The sequence below is a fragment of the Eptesicus fuscus genome, chromosome 23 (genome assembly GCF_027574615.1).
Source record: "Eptesicus fuscus isolate TK198812 chromosome 23, DD_ASM_mEF_20220401, whole genome shotgun sequence".
Taxonomy (NCBI): domain Eukaryota; kingdom Metazoa; phylum Chordata; class Mammalia; order Chiroptera; family Vespertilionidae; genus Eptesicus; species Eptesicus fuscus.
The window spans coordinates 21,172,743-21,198,639 of record NC_072495.1 but is presented as its reverse complement, the minus strand read 5'-3'; the positions used below and the strand labels follow the sequence as shown (position 1 = coordinate 21,198,639).

At 46.6% G+C, this 25,897-nt stretch overlaps 1 protein-coding gene across 5 annotated transcripts; it reads right to left on the bottom strand.

Annotated features, from left to right (window-relative positions):
• Window positions 1-86: 86 nt before the first annotated feature.
• On the bottom strand, window positions 87-25,897 carry VWA5A (von Willebrand factor A domain containing 5A). Of its 5 annotated transcripts, none has more exons than XM_054712437.1 (19): window positions 25,673-25,897; window positions 24,253-24,301; window positions 21,195-21,257; window positions 20,871-21,073; window positions 20,349-20,571; window positions 20,064-20,236; window positions 19,435-19,549; window positions 17,006-17,175; window positions 16,670-16,758; window positions 16,100-16,244; window positions 15,581-15,660; window positions 12,931-13,045; window positions 11,289-11,453; window positions 10,943-11,043; window positions 10,329-10,606; window positions 7,592-7,729; window positions 5,288-5,409; window positions 1,496-1,622; window positions 87-1,106 (listed from the first exon to the last, which is right to left on the bottom strand). In XM_054712437.1, exons 3-19 carry the CDS (start codon window positions 21,238-21,240, stop codon window positions 1,027-1,029), a joined length of 2,370 nt encoding a protein of 789 aa, XP_054568412.1. In that variant the 5' UTR covers window positions 21,241-21,257; window positions 24,253-24,301; window positions 25,673-25,897; the 3' UTR covers window positions 87-1,026. The 5 variants fall into 5 exon arrangements, with proteins under 5 accessions (XP_054568412.1, XP_028003178.2, XP_054568409.1 ...); XM_028147377.2 differs by having other exon boundaries at window positions 10,269-10,606; window positions 25,673-25,893; XM_054712434.1 differs by lacking the exon at window positions 25,673-25,897 and adding an exon at window positions 25,557-25,636 and having other exon boundaries at window positions 10,269-10,606.

Here is a 25,897-nt window from a genome sequence, read left to right as displayed (position 1 = left end):
GATGTTTCTCTCTCTCTCCCTCTCCCTTTCTCATTCTCAAGGAATGAGAAAACCCATGCAGATTCAATGAATAAAACAATACAATATCAGATACAACAAGGTGTCATTTTAATATTGATACAGCAGTATGTTAGGGAACAACACATCCAATAGGGTCCCTTCCACTAGGATAGTGTTTGGGACTGAAAGGTCAGACATGATCCTGGGGAGCCCCCTTCTTCCTCTTGGGGTGAGCGGTCCAGGTTTCGGGTCTCAGGCAAAGCTGCCTTTAGACCTGCTTTTGATGAAAGTATACTAGATCAGAGCCCGATTCCTAGGCCTCATGGGTTCAGGCCAGGACGAAGGATCCCATGATTGCCCTCTTACTAAGATGCGTCCTGATTAAGAAGAGACATCTGTCTCCCACTGGTACAACTCAACCCTTGGGCAGTGAGAGGGGAGGCGTGCAGTATAGGCTAACACGACCCAGCCAGAATCGACCAAGAAGTTCCCCAACAGTGCCAACCCTTGAAGGTCATGTGGCGGTTATATGGATCCCAATGTTGGCTGTCAACCGCCCCTCCACCTCTTTATGCTACCTAAGAATAGAAAACTGGATCGCTCACCAGTCTTGTCATCCTAAGTCCCTAAAAGCCATCGTGCATAGACAAAACATAGTGCAGGGAACTCTCCAAACCAGCCATTCCCTAACACCAACGCAGCAACCTTTAGCCTAGAGCCCACGCCACTTGTTTCTCATGTTGTCTCTCTGAAAAGCCCGGGAGGGACCTGCCTGCCTCTGAACTCCTTCCAGAAAGAGAGCAGGTCTGGGCCCAGGATGCCTGGCTGAGGGCACATGCCAGTGAAAGCACGTCATATCCAGAGGGAACCTGGAACATGGTGGGAAGGTGGGGCGGGCATTGTTGACTTTTATTACAGGAAACCCCGACAGGAGAGGTATACAAGACAAGATCGCGATCCGGAAGACGGAGGGGACAGGAGGGGACAGAAGCAGGAAGGAGGCACGTGTGTTTCTGGTCGGGATCCTCAGGGGGCGAAGACGGCAGGATCCACCGAGGACTTCAGAAAGCCCACGGCCGCTTTCACCAGCCCATCCGTGGCGGAGCCTGTGAGGAGAAAACAAAAATGAGGGCTGAGGGACAGCAGTGAGAGTAAATGCCTTTCTCCCGGTCTCCCCTAAACCTCCCCGATCCTCTCGCGAGTCCTGCTTGTATCTGTGTTTAACATGTGAGAAGAATGAATGCCACTTCATGTCCCTTTTCCAACTCACACTCCCCGTCGATGCCCCTTCCCCTCTTCACACACCTCCCACTCCCCCCACTTGAAGACTGCACCCTCACCCTGCCCAGGGAAGAATTAGCTGGGAGACCAGGATGGCCTGGAGGCTCAGTGTGCGCGAAGGTCTAGACCAGGATGGCCTGGAGGCTCAGTGTGCGCGAAGATGCGGAGCTTCCTAAGGAGGGAAGGAGATGAGGTCTCAGGATGGTGCTCCTACCTGCATGGCTGTGAATCCAGGCCACAGCTTTCCTTTCCAGGAGTTCCCACTCGCATTTCATGTCCTTATGCTTGTCATGCAGCCAGACCACCGCCAGGACCGTGGCCCAGCCTGAGGAATCCACGCTCTACAACAGACGGAGACGTCCCTGAAGCCTGCATCCCCTCCTCACCTACCAGGTCACCCCCCCACATTGCTACTAAATGAGATTAACCTCCTCTATGACTTGTAAGGCATAATGCCAGGCCCTAAACCTCAGGGCAACAATCCAGTGAGTCTTTTTTTAAAAATATATTTTATTGATTTTTTACAGAGAGGAAGGGAGAGGGATAGAGAGTTAGAAACATCGATGAGAGAGAAACACCGATCAGCTGCCTCCTGCACACCCCCTACTGGGGATGTGCCCGCAACCAAGGTACATGCCCTGGACCGGAATCGAACCTGGGACCTTTCAGTCTGCAGGCTGATGCTCTATCCACTGAGCCAAACCGGTTAGGGCTCCAGTGAGTCTTAAGGTAGAAATGTCTTAAATTTTAAATCCAGTGTAACCACCAGGACATTGCTTGAAACTCCTAAGACACCCCCACCGAGGATCAGCCAGCTGTGATAAAACAGCAACAAAACGCACGGTGGCTTTCCATATTTCCTAGAGCATCTTCACGTGTGTGTTTTTATTTGAACCTTCACCAAAACAAAAACATATTGAGGAATGACCAATCGCCACATGTTTTAAGAGAGAAAAACCGATTCATATGAAAGTGAAATGATTTGCCCACAGTGAGTCTTCTAGAAGCACGTGATGGAGCTGGGACTGGAGACCAAACATTCTGATTCAAGGTCATAGTGCTCATCTAGCTCGACAGAAAGTCATCCATAGACCAGAAAAACGTGACTTTTCACCCGAGCCTCCCCATTCCAGTTTTTAGAGACAACAGATTAAAATACATTCTTTTATCTCATGAGCGTTAACATTTGGAAACAGCGATCCTGTCCTCTGAGTAGCCTTGTTTCAGATCAGAAGTCCCAGTTGCTTTAATTCTCCCTTAAGAGGACTTCTGTCTAAGCAGTAAGAATCCCGTGTTTGTTCTCCTAAGTCTAAAAACAAACACAGTGATTTCTAAAATATATCTCTTTAAATGGTCACTTCTGGAGGTAAATGTACTTATAAAATCCCATCCACCAGCCCCAAATTATATAATACATAAAGTTTTCCTGACAAGCCTTTTGCCCGCAACTAATCATGTTTCAAATATGCTGACAGATAATAAGTTGGTGGTCCTCTAAAATCTCTAATTTTCATGTGCAACCGCTAAGTCATTTGGCTTCCAACTACCTGTACAGTTGAGAATTTAGAATGAAAAAGTGTTGATGCCAGCTTTTCTCTCTTTTTTTAAATTCAAGTCATTGTTCAGGTCTTTAGGGAACCTGATTTTCTTGTCTACTACGCCATCTCAGTTCTGTCACATACAAATAGGAACGTATTGGTCTACATCTTCACCTAAATACTCACTGAAAATATGGACCCCCAGAGAGTCAGAGACTGGCGAATCTGCGTATCTGTTTCATTTGAATAAATTCATTATTCAGTACCATGGGTTTCCAACTAGTCTGTAAGCAGTCCATATACTAATCATTAAGAAAAGTTCAAATTCCTTAATGAAATTCAGATACACCAGGGCTCTTCATTCCCTTGATTTATTGGCTAAGTTACCATGTCAAAGAAGAAAATGTTAGTCTAACATGTCTTTTCTCAATGAAACCAAGTTAGATCTTTTTTTTTTTTTTACAGAGAGAAGGGAGAAGGATAGAGAGTTAGAAACATTGATGAGAGAGAAACATCTATCAGCTGCCTCCTGCACACCTCCTACTGGGAATGTGCCCGCAACCAAGGTACATGCCCTTGACTGGAATCGAACCTGGGACCCTTCAGTCCGCAGGCCAATGCTCTATCCACTGAGCCAAACTGGTTAGCAAGTTAGATCTTTATGATCCTTAATGTCCTCTTTGAATTGTCTATAAATTCATTATATTTATTAATCAAATTAATAAATTATTTATAAATTACTCTTGTAATTATCTGTTTTAGGACAGTCTTTTCAATAGAAATATAGTTTTACGTATCCTAGCAGCCACATGTAAAAATGTAAAAATAAAAAAGTACAATTATGTTATTAATAATACATTTTATTTAACCTAGTATACTTAAAAGTATTTTTAATATATATATATATATATATATATATATATATATTTAAAATATATTTTATTGATTTTTTACAGAGAGGAAGGGAGAGGGATACAGAGTTAGAAACATCGATGAGAGAGAAACATCGATCAGCTGCCTCCTGCACACCTCCTACTGGGGATGTGCCCGCAACCAAGGTACATGCCCTTGACCAGAATCAAACCTGGGACCTTTCAGTCCGCAGGCTGACGCTCTATCCAGTGAGCCAAACCGGTCAGGGCTAAAATATATTTTTATTTAAATATATATATGTGTGTATGTGTGTATATATATATATGTGTGTATGTGTGTGTGTATGTATGTATGTATGCATATATACATACATACATACACACACACACACACATATATATATATATATATATATTTGTTGATTTCAGAGAGGAAGGGAGAGGGAGAAAGAGACAGAAACATCAATGATGAGATTGAATCATTGATTGGCTGCCTCCTGCACGCCCCCTACTGGGGATCTAGCCTGCAACCAGGGCTAGTGACCTAACTGGGAATCAAACCATGACCTCCTGGTTCATAGGTACACACTCAACCACTGAGCAACATCAGCTGGGCTAATCTAATATATTTAAAATATCATGTTAACCTATAATCAATAGAAAATAATTAATATTTTACATTCCTTTTTATATGAAGTTTTAAAAATCAGAATGCATTTCACAATTATAGCACGTCTCAATTCAATTAAAAATGTAGTTCCTCATTTGCACTGGCCATATTTGAAGAGCTTGATAGTTACATCTAACTAGTAGGTACTCTATTGCTGTTGTAATTACAGGATATCTGAGGTTTATTGAATCACCTTCCAGATTTTGTAAATTCAAAACGACACTGCCTTTCAGGCTTTTGGCATTTGTCTTATATTTCACAATATCTTGGTTCGCAAGCGACCTTGAAATTCTGGGATGTAATTTGTCCTCATCAGCCAACTTGAACGCATTTGCAATAATTACATCACCCCTGTTTATACTTCACCTTCCTAACTTAGATCTTGCTCATTTCTGGACAACTTCCTTAATTAAGAAGAGGAGCAATAATCTGGGTTCGAAAGGTAGTCCTAGAATTGAACCCCACTCTGCCACTAACTAGTTAGGTAAACTTAGACACATTATTATATTTCCCTGGGTTTCAGCTTCTTCATCTATAAACAGCAACATAAATAGGACTTACCTTTTTTCATTGTTGTGATGAAAAAATAAGATCATGAAAGTTAAGTGTTTAGCGCAGTAACTGCTCAGTGAACAGCTGGTATTATCACTAAGATGGGTGGCAGGGAATCAGTCAAAGGAAAAGAGAATTTTTGCGTTCCCTTTGTCATCCATCAACTCCTACTAGCTGGACCATTATTAGTTCCTTGTTCCTTCTGTTCTAACCCACCCAGGGAAAACCTTCAACCTCTATTTATTAGAGATTTATTTAGTGTCTGACCTCCTATACTCTGCTTCCTCGGGCGAGTCGTGATTCACCCAATTCTCTTTACTGATCCCAACTTTTCAAAAAATAGACAAACTCCTTTTTTCTTCCCCGAGTCTCACCTTGACAGGGAGTGCAGCCTGTATATCTCCCAAGCTCATACCAAGGACCACGGCCAGACCTTCATTCAGATCCCAGGAACCATCTGCCTTTTGGAGGGAAATCAGCTGTACAAGAGGATCATCTTCAAAGATTTTGGAGGAGAAAAAAAAAAAGAAAGAAGATGAGAAACTAGGAAGTTTAATTTGGCCCCTTGGCATACGTCGGGGAGGGAATCTGAATATCCAGAAAAAGGTTATAGCAAGAGTACAGATCCTACCAAGCTCCCCATTTCAGCCCTTCCGCAGGAGACATGACGATGTAGGCCACCCCAGTGTTGTATTGCTATCAGGAGAGATGCACTTAAAAATTCAGAAACGAGAGGAAGATATAGGGTACTAAAGAACTCACATGATAGTGCTACTTAAAGTCTTATCCAGTCCTATGGCAATGACCCTTAAAACGATAGGTATATTAAAAAATTATAGATAGCCCTAGCCCAGTGGTCGGCAAACTGGCTCTTCCACAAAATACCACGGCCTGGGCGAGTCTATTTTGAAGAAGTGGCGTTAGAAGAAGTTTAAGTTTAAAAAATTGGGCTCTCAAAAGAAATTTCAATCGTTGTACTGTTGATATTTGGCTCTGTTGACTAATGAGTTTGCCAACTACTGCCCTAGCTGGTTTGGCTCAGTGGATAGAACGTCGTCCTGCGGACTGAAAGGTCCCAGGTTTGATTCCGATCAAGGGCATGTACCTTGGTTGCAGGCTCCTCCCCAGCCTGGGCCCTGGTCGGGGGCATGCAGGAGGCAACCAATCAGATGTGTTTCTCTCACATCAATATTCTTCTCTGTCTTTCCCTCTCTCTTCCACTCTCTCTAAAAATCAATGGGAAAATACCCTTGGGTGAGAATTAAAAAACACACACAAAACATCTAGATAAATATCGCTTCAATTTTAATGATCAAAAATGTCAAAAGAGAGCAGACATAAATAAAGGAAGCAGTTAGCAGTCTACCTCAAAGAGTAATCCAGCCCTGGCCGGTGTGTCTCAATTGGATGAGCATCCTCCCATGCACCGGGAGATCGCGGGTTCGATTCCCAGTCAGGGCACATGATCGATGTTTCTCTCTCTCCCTCTCCCTTCCTCTCTCTCTAAGAATCAATAAAAACATGTTTAAAAAAGTAGTCTAGTGTCCAATCCCGGTGGTATAAAAGCTGCTTGAAGACCACAGAATTTTCATAGACAGCATCTCACATCTGGATAGCTATCCAATGGGATGATATACTTAGTGCAACTTAGAAATTAGTAGGTAAGAAAAAACAGTTCTACTCTAATGGAAAAAAAAAAAAACACTAAGAGTCTGCGTTTGAATCTCAGGTCTGCCTGCACTCAAAATCTAATAGTTACTGAACCCACAGAAATCGCAGCCTTCTCTGTAAATGGGAGACAGTAATACCTGATGCATGAGGAAAAACATCTAGTACCCAGAAGGCACTTAAATGGCTCCCAGCAAATAGTAGTTGCTGGGAACTCTTCTCTCTACATTAGTAAGAGGCTCCATAAGAGAGGAAGCTCATTATAGCGGGGACATTCCTAGTTACTAGGTTTTAGGACAGTGCAGGAAACCAGCACGACAGTACACTGAGAATCTACTCCGTGGATCACCTGAAGGAAGTTATCTTGAGGAGGTGCATGATAATGCAGCCGAGGAATCTAAGGCTCTAAAAAGTTACTGTGCCCAGCTGGTGTGGCTCAGTGGTTGAGCATCGACCTATGAACCAGGAGGTCACAGTTCAATTCCCAGTCAGGGCACATGCCTGGGGTTGTGAGCTCGATCCCCAGTAGGGGGTGTGCAGGAGGCAGCCGGTCGACGATCCTCTCTCATCATGGATGTTTCCATCTCTCCCTCTCCCTTTCTCTCTGAAATCAATGAAAATATTTCTAAAAACAAAAACAAATAAAAAGTTAACTAATTTTCTTAAAACCCCACAGTAACTGGTAGTACAAGAGAATTAGTGCAGCTGGGGCCCAAACAGGCTGGCAGGTGGGTTCTGCAAGAGGAGGCCCCCGTCGGTAGGCAAGGTGTGTGAGCTGAGATGGCAAAGGGGCTCATCTCCACTGGGGCAGGCTTCAGTGTCCTGTGTTGCAGACTACGGAAACGGGGCTGACCCTGACAAAAACACTGGGGAATTTTACCCTCCGCCCCGACGCTTTTCCAACCGACCACCTCCTGGGTAGAGGAAGCCATAAGACAGAAGAACACTGAAGTTGAGTTCTTCAGTTCCACACTTGATGGATTAGAAAAGAGAACTGAGGGTCATCTCACCTGAATGGTTAGTTTCCAAGTCGGCCATGTCGGTGGAAGAAAATCCCACTGACACGTCGTCGTAAGCATCAGCCGAGAGAGCCTGGAATTCCATTGATCTAGTTCCACCACCTCGGAGTCTGGGTAGTTTGGGTCCTCCTATATGTGTGACAGACAAGCCCTGGTGAGAAAAATATCCCAGGAAAGATGCTCACCTCGAGAATACAGGCTCTTGTTAATTGTGGACCTATGGGGATCCTAACCATTCTTCTGGTATGACATGCCCCGGTATGAGTTGGGCAGAGATGCCGGAGGATTTTAGGAGAATAGGGCTTTGTATGAGCTGAAAAACAACGCTATAGACATTGACACCGAGGCACCCTACGCTCTCTGCTGTAGGCACAGGGCCCTGACAATTTGAGACGTATGCTCCTATCCGGGTCAGCCTCAGTCATCACCTTCATTGTGCCTTGTTTCCTTCTCCCAGGAGCCCAAATCCTGCACCCTCCAAGCCCTTCCAATGGTGTCCTCCTGATACATGACAATGATCTTTTGTGCATCTTTAGTTTCATTATTGGAGGCTTCCTTCAACTACTCATCTCAACTTAAAACTAATTTTTCCTCCTAGAAATCTTTTCTCCCTCTATCCTTCTCAAATGGTGATTGCCCCAGGTACCAGAACCCAAGCATCCAGGTTTGAGAGGTGAGGTAGGTGGGGTTGGCAACCTCTTCAGTCCCAACGGCCACATCCGTATCATGACTCTTCACCTTCACCTGGATTACCTTCCTCATAGCCTCACTGCTGTCAACCTCCAACTTCTTTGTCACTTGCCTACATTCACTGAAGTATCTGAAAACTAGACTGAAGACTTTCACTTCCTTGCAAAGCCTGCCATCCTCTTTAGAGATTAAGCACCCATGTACATAACCTATCTAACACCCTAATTCAAAGCTTCTTGTCTTCCTCCAATCAAATGGCTTCAACCTCCACTCTACTCCGGCCACTCCCTCCCAAGCCAAGATATCTGGTTATCAAGCAGAATTGTTCCACTTGTAAAAAACTAATTGAAAAATATATATACTTTAAAAAATATCCAGAAATTCCAAACAAGATGGCAGTATAAATAAATGCAGTATACTTGCCTCCTCCCACAACCACATTAAAATTACAACTAAACTACAGAATAACCATCATTCAGAACTGCCTGAAATCAAGCTCAATGGAAGTCCTATAATTATGGAATTAAAGAAGCCACATCAAGACTGGTAGGAGGGATTGGTGCCACACCATGTGGGGGCAGATAAAAACTAGGGGGGGATATCTTGGCTATAGAGGTACCCCCTGAGGAGCAAGGGGTCCCAGCCCCACAGCAAGTCCCCAGCCCAGGGTACCAGTGTTGGGAAGAAAAGTCCCATTAACTTCTGGTTATAAAAAACAGTGAAGGACAAGGCTGAGGGAGACAGAGGCTGCAGGAGTCCCAAGCAGTTCCTCCTAAAGAGTCCACATATGGACTAACTCGGACTCACTCCTTCAGAGCTCCAGCATGGGGACAGCAACTTGAAAGGCACCTGAGGCATACAGGGAGGAATTGAATGGTCTGGCATCACAGCAAGAGCTGGATGGGCAGCTTTCTTCCAGACAGAAGTATTGGTAGAGGCCATTGTTCCTTTGCCCAACCCTCCCCCAAAGAGCCTGCAGGTGGCCACCATATCTGAGTCTCCATCAACCTGGATTAACACTGTTAGCCCCACCCTGGTGATTCCCAGAGGCCCTGTCCACACAGGCTGTTTCTAGTGGCTTTACCATCAGAATGGCCTATCTTGGCTCATTCTTCATATTGTCTCAAATAAGCAGCATCTGGCCTAGTACCTGTTGTTAAGTGACCCTGGGCCTGGCACTAGCCACAGCCAGCCTTGGTTTGTAGCTTGGCTTCTCCTAGGCACCTCCAAGCTCAACACAAGTAGCAGCCATCTGCAGATCATTTTGCAGCTCATGCTGGGTGGCCCTGGGGCAGAACAAAGGCAGTGGCTGACCTTGGCCTGAATCTCCCAGGAGTCTCCAGAGCCAGTGCACCCAGTGGACAAGCTTCAAAGCATCACCACCCGACCACCTCCACAAGCGACACACTCATGGGGTGGACTCAGCAGGTACCAGAGCCCCGTTGAAGCAAATCCTGTGGGGTGGGACACTACATAGCTTATCCTCCATGGTGATCTCAGTCAATCCTTGCAGCTGATCGGCCCCTCAGTATTCCTTGACAAAAGCTCTATTTCTCCCTGAGCTTTTCACTCTCCAGTTCTGGCCTCATGTCTGAGACAGCTCAGCAATCAGCATCCGTTTCCTAACACTACCAGGTTGTTTGCCGGCCATTTGTGTAATCATCAACCAGTATCCATAGGATACATCAGCTTCAGGTTTAGGCAGTGTAACTACTCAATGTGTATATGCACTTTCAGCTTCATGTCCCTCTTTTCTCCCCCCTGCCCCCCGCCCACCCCCTTGGAGTAATTTACATTTTCTTGCTAATGGTGTAATTTCTAGTTTTCTAGGACAGAAAAGTTTTACAGCAGTCAGAAATCCTAGATGTGGAGAGACAAGGGGTGGCGGGGGAGGGGAGGGACTTTGCATAAACATTTGCTTTAAATGATACATATAGGGCCCCTTGTTTTATGTGAGTTTGATCAGAATAAAACTCACCACCTTTACACCTTTTCCGTGGCATCGAAACACAAGCACCAAACCTCGGAGCAGAATTACCAGGCATCGGAGCAGATGCACTACACAGCATGATAGGAGCACCAAACATCCTAGACTGAGCAAACAGCATTGGACTTGGAACATCACTGCGAGCCAGGGGTCCCTGAACCGGCTTGTTGAGATCCTTGTTGATGGCAATGAAAGCCGTGTGGGAGCTGATGACGCCACACTCCAGGCTTATCTTCAAGATGTCTTTTTTATCATTTGCTGGAGTCTCCTGGAAGCCCATGTCCTTGGTCTGGATGAAGGACTTGGCAGCAAGGCGGTGAATGGTGAGGCTAACGGGAAAAAAGAATTCCTGTGACTCAGGGAGAAGCACGCTGTGCCGCTACGCAGAGCCCTGACAAGCTAGGGGTGGCGCAGGGAGGAACAGAAGGATAGGGGTGAGATGAAATATGAGTGGCCAGAAAAGGAAAAGTGATTTTAGGGAAATCACTGATCCCAAAAGGAAGAGCAGGAAACTGACCCCCAAGGATGGCAGAGACAAGAAGAAAGGGAAGGGGAGGGAAGGGGAAGGAAGGGAAGCAGAGGAGAAAAGCAGAGGAGAGGGGAGGAGTGGGGAGGAAAAGGAGAAAGAAAAGGAAGGAACTAGGAAAGAAAAATGGAAATCTTACTTGGCATCCGACTTGGGCTGTAGAGAAAACGCCACTGGATTCTCAAAAGGCGTGCCCTGGAGGGTGTACTTGAGGCAAACTTTCCCTGTTGCCTCTGCTGGCTAAAAAGTAGAGAAGAGTAGACGTGAGGGAAGGGAGCGATCACCCAGGGAGAGATGTCAGAATTGGGGCAGCTCCCCAACCCCGCACATTTAATGCTTCTGGCTAGAAACCAGGTAGTTCAGAAAACCAGAGACTTGACATGATGGCGAGGGGAGGGAGGCTGACCCTGTCGGGCAAGCATCCGGAGCAGAGCTCGGGGCAGCGGCGACTCTGGCTAGAGGAACAAGCAAGAACGGAATCTCACCGGCATCGTCCCAGTCAGCTGGGCGTAGACGATTAACCTCTGACCCCGGAAGATGACAGTGGGTTCTGGGGAAAGCATTTTAGCAGACAGCCCGGCAGGCAAATCCCAGCTCAGAGAGACATCCTCTACCACAGGCTGCAGAGAGCGCTTCAGGGCCCGGAGAGCCTGGCGGAGGGAAGAGAACAGAATAAGCACCACGAATACATAATGGCAACCACACCGACTACTACCTGAGTGTTCATCATGCCCCAGGAGCTATGCAGCCCAACGCATGGTAGACCTACTCCCTAGTACTCTATAGCAGATGGGTGTTCTTTTTATTTTTTTATTAATATATTTTATTGATTTTTTTACAGAGAGGAAGGGAGAGGAATAGAGAGTTAGAAACATCGATGAGAGAGAAACAACGATCAGCTGCCTCCTGCACATTCCCCATTGGGGATGTGCCCGCAACCAAGGTACATGCCCTTGACCGGAATTGAACCTGGGATCCTTGAGTCCGCAGGCTGACGCTCTATCCACTGAGCCAAACCGGTTAGGGCACAGATGGGTGTTCTTACTTTTGCTTTACACATGAGGAAGCTACAGCAGAGAAATGTAATAAATGTGAATAAAGTAATAGAGAAGTAGGCATTCGGTAAGAAATGGCAGCAACTGGGAAAGAGGAACGTAGCAACTCTAACCAGAGGTGGAGGATGCCTCCTTGTGCTTACTCATCAAACGGAGTAGCAGGCCGAGACCAGTTTGGCTCAGTGGATAGAGCGTCGGCCTTCGGACTCAAGGGTCCCGGGTTTGATTCCGGTCAAGGGCATGTACCTTGGTTGTGGGCACATCCCCAGTGGGGGGTGTGCAAGAGGCAGCTGATCGATGTTTCTCTCTCATCGATGTTTCTAACTATCCCTCTCTCTTCCTCTCTGTAAAAAAAAAAATCAATAAAATATATTTAAAAAAAAAAAGATGAAGTAGCAGTTTACAGACATAGTACAGGCTGTCCTTCTTGTTTTTGTGTGTTTTTTTGTTTGTTTTTGTGGTTGTTAATACTCACCTGAGGATATTGTTCCATTGATCTTTGGAGAGAGTGGAAGAGAGAGGGAAAGACAGAGAGAAACATGGATGTAAGAGAAACACATGGATGGGTTGCCTGCTGCATGCGCCCTGACCAGGGCCCAGGCCGGGGAGGAGCCTGCAACCAAGGTACGTGCCCTTGACCGGAATGAAACCCGGGACTCTTTGGTCAATGCTCTATCCACTGAGCCAAACCGGCTAGGGCCGTCCTTCTTGTGTTCTTTGTGTCATTTGCATGGAGGAGAGACTAAAGGACCCGCCGGGTCCTAATGCACACACCTGGAATGCCAAGCTCGGCAGGCAAAATTCTTAAGTTCCTCTGTTTCTTGTTTTAAACACAAAGCCCTGACCTCTTCCAGCATCTTGTTTCTGGGACTAGATGCCATTTCTCCAGAAACTACAGTGGGCCCCGTTCACATAAAGACAAAAGTAGTCCCATGGAGTCTGTAGCCCAAAGCCTTGGGAATATAAAGAAATGAATCCTAGAGGCAACAGGTTGCCTCTGCTCTTGCAGCGGGGTGCCCCCGGCCCCCCACTCCCTCTGGATCACGCCCCTGGACACAGGCCTGCCCCTCACCTTCGACTGCATCCTCTCGTTGCCTGTGATAAATTCTGCCGCGCCCCCCGATGCCCGGGCAATGCCTTTTATGAGGCTGGTGGAGGCTCCTTCGCCAATGCCAAAGGAGAAACACCTGCGATTGTAAAACAGCCTGACGTTAGAGACAGGGACTAACGGGTGACATGATAAAATCATGGTAAAAAACCACACACATAAAAATACATGAAGAGATCGTGTACTAACTAGTTAGTAGACTTCTGAATAACATAGGTTTTATAAAGAAATCATAATGATAATTAGAAAGTAGAGAATACCAATGGAAAATGACATATCCAAATTTAGGATTCAGTTCCAGATATGTTTATAATTCTAGTTCTAAATACACATGTCAGAAAAAGAAGTCTAAAGTTCAACCACCTGAACACCCATCTCCAGATCTTAGGGGAAAAGGAGCCAACAAACCCAAAAATTTTAAAGAAAAGAAAGGGAAGATAGGGGAAAATGTTATTGATACAGAAGACAATCCTACAAAAGAGAGGCTACACAAAAAGGGCTGTTTTTCGGAAAAGATTATTAAAATTGACAAACATGCCTGGATGGAGTGGCTCAGTGGTTGAGCATTGACCATGAACCAAGAAGTCACTGGTTCAATTCCTAGTCAGGGCACATGCCAGGGTTGCGGACTTGATCCCCAGTAGGGGGCGTGCAGGGGGCAGCCAACAAATGATGTTTTTCTCTCTCTATCTCTCTATCCTTCTCCCTTCCTCTCTCTCTGAAAATCAATAAAAACATATTTAAAAAACTGTCAAACATTTAGGGCAAGAACAAAAGAGAAGGCACAAATAGTCAGAGTCAGGAATAAAAAGGGAATACTACCACCGATTCTACAAAACTTAATAACATCATTTGGCGACATGGTTGATAACCTCATGCAAAGAAATTTGAAAACTGAGACAAAAATATACAAACTCCCATAACAATCAAGAACATATAAAAATATGAATAGTTCTATTTCAATAAAGAGATTTAAAAATCTTCCCACAGAAAAAAAAATCTCCTCGTAACATCTAGTAAACACGTAAGAAAACCTTTTCCATAATAGAAAAACAGGCAACTCTTCTCAGCTCATTATATGATACCACCGTAACATTGATATTAAAACCCAACAAGAATATTATTTTAAAAAGTATATGCCAATATTTCTCATGAAAAAATATTTTTAAATCCTAAAACGATTATTGGTCAACTGAATAAAAAATATATGAAAAATGGTAATAGATCACAACTAACTTGGGTTTATTTCAGAAATGCAAGGTTGGTCTAATATTTAACAACAGTCGTTACAGTGAACACATTGAAAGAATAAAGGATAAAATCATACACTCATCTCACCAGATTCATAAAATGCATTTGATGAAATTCAACCATTCATTACTATTTTTTTTTTAATGTAAACAAAAAGAAAATAACTCTCAAAACAGAAAAATCCTTAATCGGATATAGGATATCTACAAAAAGACCTAGAGCAAACAACCACACTATTAACCCTTTGCACTCGCTTGCTTTTTTCTCGATTCCTTTATTCTACTCGGGATTTAATTTTTTAAATACCCCAGATTTTACAAAGTGCGGCAGTAGAATAAAAAACTGGAGTTTCTTTTCATACAAACTTATTTATTTGGATTTTTTAATATTTGAAATTATTGATACATTCAAAGAGTAATTTTAATCTCGACATCCGAGTGCAAAAGGTTAATACAATGCTAACCATGTTCCTTCTGAAAACGGGCATTCCCAATAAATCCACAACCGTGTCAATTCAAAGATATATGTGTGTGGACACATGTGAAAATAAATCTATATATATATATAAAACCATAATATGCAAATAGACCGAATGGCAGAACAACAGGACAACCAGTCACTATGACGTGTGCTGACCACCAGGGGACGTGCATGGAACATGGCTGGCATCGGCCCCCGGAGGGATGGTGGAGCAAGTGAGTGGGGATGCCAGACCATGGCAGGGTGCCGGTGGCTGTCATCAGGGCGAGCCTCTGGTGGTTACTGAAAATTCTTTGCTCGAGCATGGGAGATGCAGCAGGAGTGGGGCTGCCAGCAGACAGGAGACAGAGGCCATGGTGGGAGGGGCAGGGTGGGGACGCGGAGGATGGGCCGAGACCTGCCCCTGTGCCCAATGCAGCCTCTCGGCCCACAGTTCCTTTCACGGTGCATGAATTTGTGCACTGGGCCCCTAGTATGTATATATGCATATATAGGTGCACGCACAAGTGTGTGTATGCAAAAAAATACAGGTATAAGAATGCAAGGATATTCATAAAAGCATTATTTTAAACAGCTAAATGGAAGTCCATCAGCAGTAGAATCAATCAATAAATTATGGTTTAGCCATCCTCTGGAGTACTACCCACCAGTGAAAATTAACTACAGTTCCATGCAAAATATGTGTGACTATATACTGCTGAGGGAAAGAAGCAAAATACATAGCATAAAAACTGTGTAACATGAATTTTTATTCAAAAAGAAGCAAAAATAACCCCATAGTCTTCCTGTCCATCCTTACTTGTCAGCACTTGGTACCACACGGCTCTAGATTACTTGTGGCACTACCTGGGTCAGTCACCCAGAAATGACACGGTCTGCATACCTGTGCCTCTGCCCGTTGCTTTTCACTTCTTTAATGACACTGAAGGTGTCGCTCACTTCTCCATCTGTGAAGACAAAAAGCTGAACACAGAAGACATTGGTCAAGTCTCTATGAAGTTCACTTCTAAAATACCGCAACTTGCCCTTGAAAAACTCGACTACTTCATGCCGGGGACACTGATGCCTCTTCAGACACGTGTGACATCCCTAGTGGGCCACTGTCACTCGTTTTCACACGGTTTGTTCCGAACCCTGGGCATTTTCATCACCCTACCAGTTTCACCTCAGGCTTCTGTGGCATCCCACAAGACAGCTTCCACCTCCATAGTCCAGAGCATGGAGCTAAGGAAGAGGAATTCTACGGAATGCCTCTTGTCTTTTCCCCTTTACCACAGGACAGACAACTCTGAAATGCACACCATATTGCGACAACCCTACAATGAAACTCAGGGCTATGCATTCTGGAACCCAAGCTTCGTTCTCTCCACCCCCTTTCTGTGAGCTCTGTTCCAATTCTTACCTGGAGAGGGTGGCCTGGGATGGAAGCTCTACTGTAAATGGCCTTGAGTGGTGCCAAGATTTCTGTGCCCCCGAGGTCAGCGTCCATACTCTTAACTCTCTTCAGCGCCTCCTCCATGGTATCCTGAGTGTACTTCACGCTCTCCCTGAGAAAAGCAAACACCCTCAGGGACATAGCTAGCTGACACTGCCCAGTATCGCACTCCCGCATTGAGATTTGCCCCGCTGTAAACAACCTCACCTGAAACCCCCAATGCCAAAGTCAATTCTACCGTAACCCCTTTAACAATATAGTCCTTTCTTTAGAGCAGTGGTCGGCAAACGCATTAGTCAACAGAGCCAAATACCAACAGTACAACGATTGAAATTTCTTTGGAGAGCCACATTTTTTAAACTTAAACTTCTTCTAACGCCACTTCTTCAAAATAGACTCGCCCAGGCCGTGGTGTTTTGTGGGAGAGCCACACTCAAGGGGCCAAAGAGCCGCATGTGGCTCGCGAGCCGCAGTTTGCCGACCACGGCTTTAGAGGATCTTTTTTTTGAACTCTCTGTAGCCTTTCTAGAAACTTACGGAAAGAAGGCCTCAAAGGTAGATCCAAATCCATAGATGTTGAAATAACAGCCTAAAGGCAAACTCTTCAGCAGCCAAATCAGTGTTTCCTGAAGGAAGAGAGTATGAGGAACGAGTGAGAGAGGATCCTTGAAGACACACAGACCCTCCCAATCTAACTCTTGAGGGTGTGGGCCTTCACCCAGAGCGTGCCTCCAAGTCTTATAGTCCCCGGAGTGGTCATGTGAGCTGCAGTGCAGCTGGAAACACGGATCCAGATGACCCAGATGGACTCTAACTTAACCCCCGAGACTCATCCTTACTTGAGCACATGACCAGAAAGAGAACTAGTGTTACCTTGGCCGCCCCTATGCGCAGCTGAGATGGATCCTGATTATTCATGGGACAGTGCATACTTCCCGAGCGGTCCATGAGGAAGACAAATTCTCCACATGCAGTCGGTGACTGAGCCTCTGGGATATTTGGGTAGAAGCTCACCATCGCGGATGGATCTCCCATCAAAGAATCTACTCGAAAGAAAGAATAAGGACACTCTGAGATGAAAAGGAACTAAAAAAAATACATACTGTTGTGGGAGTACTTCTTGGGCACACAAGGGGGAGCTCGCCCAAAGGGAAGGACAAAACCAGGCCACTAATGTACAAAGACAGAGCCCAGAGCTTCATGGAACAGGAGCTGGAGCAAACCTGGCTGAGGCTGGGACCCCCTCTAACAGGTTTAGCGTGGACAGCCTGCCCTGCGTGGGGGAAAATGGTTAAACAAATGAAGGCAAATTAAGGAGTTCCAATTTGTGTAAGCTACAGTGTGAAGTTACCGTAGCCAAACGTCAACAATGAGATTAGAAAAATGTCCTATTGAAGATCAACTATAGCTACTTATCTTTAAAGCAGTAGTAGTTATGGAAGTAAGAGCCTACTCATGGTCGGCAAACCGCGGCTCGCGAGCCACATGCGGCTCTTTGGCCCCTTGAGTGTGGCTCTTCCACAAAATACCACGGCCTGGGCGAGTCTATGTTGAAGAAGTGGCGTTAGAAGAAGTTTAAGTTTAAAAAACTTGGCTCTCAAAAGAAATGTCAATCGTTGTACTGTTGATATTTGGCTCTGTGGACGAATGAGTTTGCCGACCACTGACCCAAGACATTGTGTTTTGACTACGATTGTCCCCAAGGATGCCTCATTCCGCCAAAGTGCGAAATGCTTCAGAAGTGTCAATATCTTTCCAGTGACGCCTCATGGTCTCTGCGGTCCAGGGCCATGGCAGCTCAGGGAGGCCTGAGACAGTGGGCCCTGACATGAGTTACACCGGAACAATTACAAGTAGAAGCACACAGGCCGGCCAGTGTGGCTTGGTATTTGAGCAGCGACCCAGGAACCAGGAGGTCATGGTTCGATTCCTAGTCAGGGCACATGCCCAGGTTGTGGACCCGATCTCCAGGAGGAGGTGTGTAGGAGGCAGCGGATTGATGGTTATTCTCATCATTGATGTTTCTCTCTCTCTCCTTCTCCCTTCCTCTCTCTGAAATCAATAAAAACAAATAAATTAAAAGGAAAGTAGATATATATTAAAGAAAATTTGGAGAATAAGTTAAAGAAATTTAAAAACGAAACCTAGTAAGAAACTAAACTTAGGCTTAGAAACTAAGAAACTAAGGTTAAGATGAAAAAAAAACTGAAGATGGATAATGGTGATATTTACAACATGGTGAATGTACTTAAGGCAACAGAGCTATATCGTTAAAAATAATTATAATGGTAAAATTTCCGTTATGTAAATTTTATACCAAAGTATTAGTTTTCTTTTTACTTAAAATTTATGTCAGATAAATTTTACCACAATTAAAAAAAAGAACAAAGAAAGAACTCTAGGTGAGATTACATGTTGGAATGATAAATCAGTCAATAAAAGTTATTTATTAGATAAAACAAAAAATTTAGAAAGTTAGTCTTAATCTAACCATAGTTACTACATGCATATTTTCTGTGGTTTTAAATGTTTTTCTTAATTGACAGGTTATTTTTTTTATAGTAATCTGTATAACTTACTTTTCTTTTACTTAATCCACATTGGGAGCCTTTTTTTCCATGTTATTTCAATATGTCAACATATATGATTTTAGTAGCTGCATAATAACTCATCAAATAATCCCAGCATAGTGAATTTAGCTACTGTGAAACATTTTGATTATTTACTAATCTTTGATATTAAAGTGGCCATTTCAGTGTATATTTTTACTTACATTTACATTTATTTCCTTAGGTAAGATTCCTAAAATTGGAGTCACTAAAATGAACATTTCTTTTGACACATATCGCCAAATCTCTTCTCCAAAGTTTGATACCAAATTACTGTTGCTTACAGCAATCTGCGAGGGTGCCAAATTCACCTCACCTTTTAAAGCAGGAAGTGTTCCCAGATTCAGAAATCTTTGATCATTTGAAAAGTGAAAAAGTCACATCATTTACTTTTATTTATACTTGTAGGGGCTGATCATTGTCCCATATTTGTAAACTAGCTGCATTTCCCTTGTCAATTTTTTTTTCATGTCCTTTGTCTAATTATCTACTAATTCACCTAAATTTACATATAGGATGTAGTCACATGATATTCATTGACCTGGACCATTTTTGCATGCCATAGTGTACACTAGTCCTGTTTTTGTTTTGTTTTTACCCATTACTGAATAGAAAAGAAAAAACAAAAGTGAGGGTAATTTGAGAGTAATTCAACGACCTTAGGAGGTAACGACAAAGGGAGAAGGAACGTACCGGACTTTGTGGCGGGCGCCCCCATCTCCACAGCTACGCTGGGGGTATGCACCTCACTGTAATAAACCAGGAGCTCCACATCTCGATCGAATTTGTGTCCGTCAGCCAAGGAGATCTGAGATGGGAGCAAGCCAAGAAGCCATGTTAGAACATCCTGCCTCTGCCTTGGGCTGAGGTCTACCGGCTCCTTCCACGCGTAAGCAGAGCCAGGAGCAGGGGCGAGAACAGGCAGGAGGCTCTGGAGATGAAATAAGGATAAAGAAGGGGCCCAGCCCTAGCCAGTTTGGCTTAGTGGACAGAGCGTTGGCCTGTGGACTGAAGGGTCCTGGGTTTGATTCCCGGTCAGGGCACATGCCTGGGTTGTGAGCTCGATCCCCAGTAGGGAGCATGCAGGAGGCAGCCGGTCAATAATTCTCTCTCATCATTGATGTTTCTCTCTCACTCTCCCTCTCCTTTCCTCTCTAAAATCAATAAAAATATATATTTAAAAAAAAAAAAAGAAGGGGCCCAGTGTGATTCCCCCGGGGTTAACAGGGGAAAGTCAGCAATGTTTAGGAGAAGGAGTGAGGAGGACGATCAGGACCCAAAAAGAGGGGCGCTGGCAAGCACAGTGCTCTCTCACTACTTACCTGAGCAGACGTCTTGTCTTCCAGGTACTCGATGGGATTCGCGGGGCAATTGCATTGGACGCTCTTGATGCCATGCTGTGAGCTGATGGTGGCAGCCAGGCTGAGTGTGTAGGGCACGTCCTTCGCAGGGACGACAGCAGTGTTCACTTGAAGGCTACCGCCCTCAGTGCCTCCTATGGAAAGTGACCTTAGGGGTGTGTCCCCTCCCCACAAATATGTAGCACCCCGACAACCTTGAGGGGGGCTTTTCCCCCCCGCTGTTCTTTGAAGCAAGAGCCTACTCACGGAGGAGTTGGTACCGAGGGTTCAGGATAGCGGGGAGCACGTAGCGCAGGGCCCCATCTGCCTCCAGAGGCAGCTCCTGCACGTACTTCAGGGTGAGAGCCGCCTTCGACCCGGGGGGCAGGTTCCCCACGTTACAAGAGAAGATGTCGCCAGCCTGATCGTCCTCCTCCAGCAAGAAGGCTTGCTGGCCCTGGCTGATGGCGTTCTCATAATTGGTGCGGGCCTAAGGAGGACAAGGAAAGACAGGGGACAGGACACGAAGGGTGACACGCTCAGGGAGGAGACCAGTAGCACAGGAAACGAAGACGGGTGGGGCGAGCCTGTGATCGGTCTAGCCAAGTTCACAGCCAAACTCGGAGTGCCTCCGATGGGTGTTTCCCTCCAAGGGTTTTAGGACAGTTATCGATTAGAGGACAAAGCATTCGACATCAACATTCCCGGGAAGTTGCATTTGGTGGAGACCCTAACGAGTATGCATTCTGGGCATAAAAAGGGAGGAAGTAATATACGCATCGCTAGTACCTCCGACTTCTCCTGCAACTCTGCCACGATTTTCTTGCCATCCACCACGGCCTCGAAGCTGTGGACGGCTGAGTCTTCGTCCATGGGGAAAACAAAGAAGGCCTCCAACGGAACTGTCCGCTCGTTCTCATAGTTCAAGGTAGCAGACACACCAGCCACAAAGTCACGAATGGACAGGGTCACCGCAATGCTCTTCAGCGGCACTAGAGAGAGACCAGGGTTCAAGAGGTCGCCAAGGTTCACAGCATGCCTCCCGCCGCTGACGGGGCATCGTGCGAGGTGCCGAAGGTCCGATGGCAAGCCAGAGTGACGAGTCAGGCTTACCTGGCTCCTTTTGGCGGGTCAGCAGGCCGCAGGGAGGGGACACCATGGTGACACACAGGGTTCCTGTGGAAAAGACACATCATGAGTGGGGTGCCACGTTGGGGATCACCTACCTAAACACCAATACCGATGGGCTTCTCTCTGGCATCAACATCTACTCAGAGGGCTCATGATGGACCCAGGAAGGAGAAAGAAGCGGAACAGAAGGGGATAAAGGTGTCAGTAGCAAGGCTGCTTCTACGAAATGCCAGATCCAGGTGAAAAGCTGAACCGGAAACCTCACCTACGGCTGGTTCCAACACCAGGCCCACTTTTTTTTTTTTTTTCCGGAAGTGTACTTATCATACCACTTTTTAGGTATAGTCAGTGGATGTAATTAACGCCTCGGAACCTCAGTATTTCTAACATGAAAATCACAGGTATATGCACAGATGGATGAAGATAGATGAAGTCCTTAGAATGAGGCCTGGCCCATCGGAGGCACTGAATCAATGATGACAGACATTCATGTTGTTCTTGTCCCTGTCGCTAAACAGACCGTGGCTGTTGCTTTTGTAGGTGGCCGTTGGACAGACATGAGCAGAGCAAGGACGATGGGGACAGGTGCAGAAGGTCACCAGGGCGGAAGGCCCCGGTCCCAGCAACGGACATGTGTAGGGCGGGACCTCATCCCCAGGATGACCTTTCCTCCCCTCGCATATCCTGGTCTTTCGGGTTTAGACCGCCCCCCCGACCTTTCCTCCCTGGAGAGGACATCTAGGCCTCGGTTGTATTTCATTCAGCTCCAGGCCCAGAAAAGCAGTCAAAACCCGACAAGCGGCACCATGGCTGACCCCGGGGCCAGCTGCACTGAATAATAACCCCCCTGCCCTGACACTGATCAACCCATCAGTGGAGACCGCAACCCTGAAAAGGACACACCTGGAAAGCTGCTGAATATTCTATTGAGATCTGCCCCTGGGGTCACCCCTAAAAACTCCACCTTTAAACCCTGAGGATGGAGGACCCAGCGGGCTCTCCCTCCAGGGAGCAAAGCTGGGCCTTTCCCTTCCGCTTCCGTGCCCGATCCCTCCAGACGCATCACCTTGACCTTCCTCCCTTCAAAGCTCCAAGGGCCTTTCTCTTGCCTCTATCCCTTGTTTCCTAAGCCCCTGTCTCCTAGGCCAGTGGTCGGCAAACTCATTCGTCCACAGAGCCAAATACCAACAGGACAGCGATTGAAATTTCTTTGGAGAGCCACATTTTTTAAACTTAAATTTCTTCTAACGCCACTTCTTCAGAATAGACTCGCCCAGGCCGCGGTGTTTTGTGGAAGAGCCACACTCCAGGGGCCCAAGAGCCGCATGTGGCTCGAGAGCCGCCGTTTGCCGACCCACGGTCCTAGGCACTACTTCTGCCTCTGTGCTTTCGTAAATAAATGTTACCTTCCAGTTTTGAGTCTCGGCCCTGCACACAAGAAGTTGCCTGATCCAAAACGGACTTCTGCAACTTAAGATCACGTACCCTGTGGCTTTTCTTTTGGGGTTCGTTATTGAAACCAGTTTGTTCTCTCTGGCCAGGCTATTCATATATCATAAATTCGACATGTCCTCCATTTTAAATCAAAACACGTCTCACAAATTTCATTATAACCTCAGACAACCATTTCATGTGATGTGCCATAAAATATGTCCATGGATTATAATTTATGTTACTTTTTTTAAAAAAAAAAAGTATGTTTTTATTGATTTCAGAGAAGAAGGGAGAGGGAGATAGAAACATCAATGATAAGAGAGGATCATGGATCAGCTGCCTCCTGCACGCCCCCTACTGGGGATGGAGCCTGCAACCCGGGCATGTGCCCTGACCCGGGAATTGAACTGGTGACCTCTTGGTTCCTGGGTCAATGTTCAACCGCTGAGCCACACCTGGCCGGGTGGGGCTTTGTTAAAATCCAGAGAATCAACAGGTGGGTCTGTTCCTAGTCATTGGCCCCAGTCTCACTGCGAGCTGCCCTCCAACCATTCTGAACGGAGTTCCCTGTGAGCTTGCCTCCCCCTGCTCGGTCGGAGGGTGGTGACCTGAGCTGCCATCTCCAGGACCAAGTAGGGGATTTTTACTGAAAATAAACCGTAAGCTAAAATGTCACTGCCTGGTCCACAGAGAATGCTGAAGAGAAATGATGAAACTACTCTGTATATTCCGAGCAGGGGCAGAGGAGTCACTGGGAACCTGAAACTTCTTCCTGGAACCTACAGGCCAGAGAAGTGGGCGGGCTCTTGAGAAAGTTAATTTTCCTTCCCGGAACCACACCCCACTCCTCGAGGATTCTGAAGCTTTTGGCACGACTATTTCTAGGCCTGTCTGTGCGCATCGCAATCACCATTTAAACATCACACCTGGCCCTAGCCAGTTTGGCTCTGTGGATAAAGAAAGCGTCGACCTGCGGACTGAAGGGTCCTGGGTTCGATTCCGGTCAAGGGCACATGTCTGGGTTGCAAGCTCGATCCCCAGTAGGTGGCGTGCAGGAGGCAGCCGATCAATGATTCTCCCCCATCATTGATGTTTCTTCTCTCTCTCTCCCTCTCCTTTCCTCTCTGAAATCAATAAAAATATATGTAAAAAATAGATTAAAACAAACACACACCACGCCCTACTCCAAGCCAGAGCAATGGCCGTGTTGCTCACCCATCTGATGGCAATGGTTTCTGATACACCGTGCCCCCCCCCCCCCCCCCCATACCTACAAATCAGCGCCAATACAGCAGGCTTTTTGTTTCGTGTCTGTTTTTTATTTTGAGGGATTGGGTAAAAACAGGTGGTGGCAAAAAGGCTCACACTGGCTAAACCACAGAGGCGGTGCGGGCTGTGGGGAGAGGAACGCACGCTCAGCGAAAGGGTTTCCAGGCACACATCTGATGGGGTACGTTCTCTGGTGCCACACGCTGGCGCTGGGCTAGGAAAGAGTTTCTAGGAACGCCAGCAGGGACCTTAACGCCGGAGGAGGACAAGGTTACGGGGGTACAAGAGCTGAAGAAGCTGGAGGGCGACCCAATCTGTAAGGGTGGGCGGTACTCACCAAGGCCGGCTTTCGGTGAAGGGACAGAGGAGCAGTGGCTGAGTGTCTCCTGCAAAGACAGGCAGGTCTCCGGACTCTTAACAAATCCCTCCCAGGGGAGGTTCGCTCTTCCCCACCCTCTCCCAGTTCAACCTACCCTGAGTCAGAACTCCTCCCTCCTCCCCTCCCACCCGAGGGCACTTCAGAAGTGCACTCAGCAGCAGGGAGGCAGGCAGGCTGGCCGCAGCAGCTGATGGGGCTCAAAGTTGAATCGGAGGCCGGGAGAACGGAGGGAAGGGCGGGTCAGTGAGTCAGGTGCCTGGAATCCAGGCGCTGCCCTGGGCGAGGGGGGCCGCTGGTGGCGCAGGGGCCACAAAAGGGCCAGCGGAGAACCCGGGGTGGGCCTCCCCCAGGCCATCGGGGTGCTGAGCGAGGCTGGGATGGAGACCGGGAGTGGCCCTGGCCAGTTGGCCTTAGTGCAGTGGTTGGCAAACTCATTCGCCAACAGGGCCAAATATTAACAGTACGACGATTGGAATTTCTTTGGAGAGCCAAACTTTTTAAACTTAAACTTCTTCTAACGCCACTTCTTCAAAACAGACTCGCCCAGGCCTCGTGGTATTTTGTGGACGAGCCACACTCAAGGGGCCAAAGAGCCGCATGTGGCTCGCGAGCCGCCGTTTGCCGACCACCGGCTTAGTGGATAGAGCATCAGCCTGCGGACTGAGGGGTCCCGGGTTCCATTCCCTGGCAGGGTACGCGCCGGGTGGCTGGCTCCGTCCCCAGTAGGGGGCGTGCAGGAGGCAGCAGATCATTGATTCTCAGCATTGATGTTTCTTTCTCTCCCTCTCCCTTTCCTTTTCCCTTCCTCTCTCAAACCAATAAAAATATTTTTTTAAAAAAGAAAAAGAAACGGGAGTGATTTAAACTTTCAATTTTCCGTCCTAGAGTTTCGGAGTCCAGGGAGTAACAGAAGGTATGTGAGCTGGACCCTTGAACTTCTATATAGAAGGGTTTAGGGGCTGCAGCATGATTTGGATGAGGGGGGGGGAGGGTTTGAAGCTCCAACTCCACAGCATACATTTACATAAAATTGAGGAACTAGGAATTGTCCGTACGAAGGGGAGCGGGGAGAGGGAGAGGGAGGTAACGTAAAAGAGAAAGTAGGGAAAGGGGGCCTCGAGAGTATTAGGAGATGACAATTCCCACGTCCAGCCCCACAAGATTCCCCTGACCTGCCACCTGCTGCACCTGCACTCCCTTTCTCCCCTAATTTCTCCCCCCCTCTGTCCTCCCCCAACCCCCAACGCTTCCCCATTGCACACCTGTACCCCTCGGGCTTGCAGCTAAAACACACCCGAGCAGAGCTGGAGGTGGGAGAGGCAGGGTCTCAGCCCGGGTTAGCGGGGACCCCCGCCCCGGCCCGTAGCGGGCCACCTACCTGCTGGGCGCCGGGAACCTCTGAGTCACTCCGAGAGAAAACAAACGCAGTCAAAAGTTCCGGGAAGACCTGCCCACGTCTAGGGACCGGCGACAAAGTGGCGACTCTGAGAGTAAGGGATCGAGGGGAAATTCCTACACACACACAGTCTGACCTTCGCCAGTCTCTGGCTCCAAGGGACCTGCGCTCTTGTTTCTTTGCCTGATTCTCTAGGTTAAGGGACCA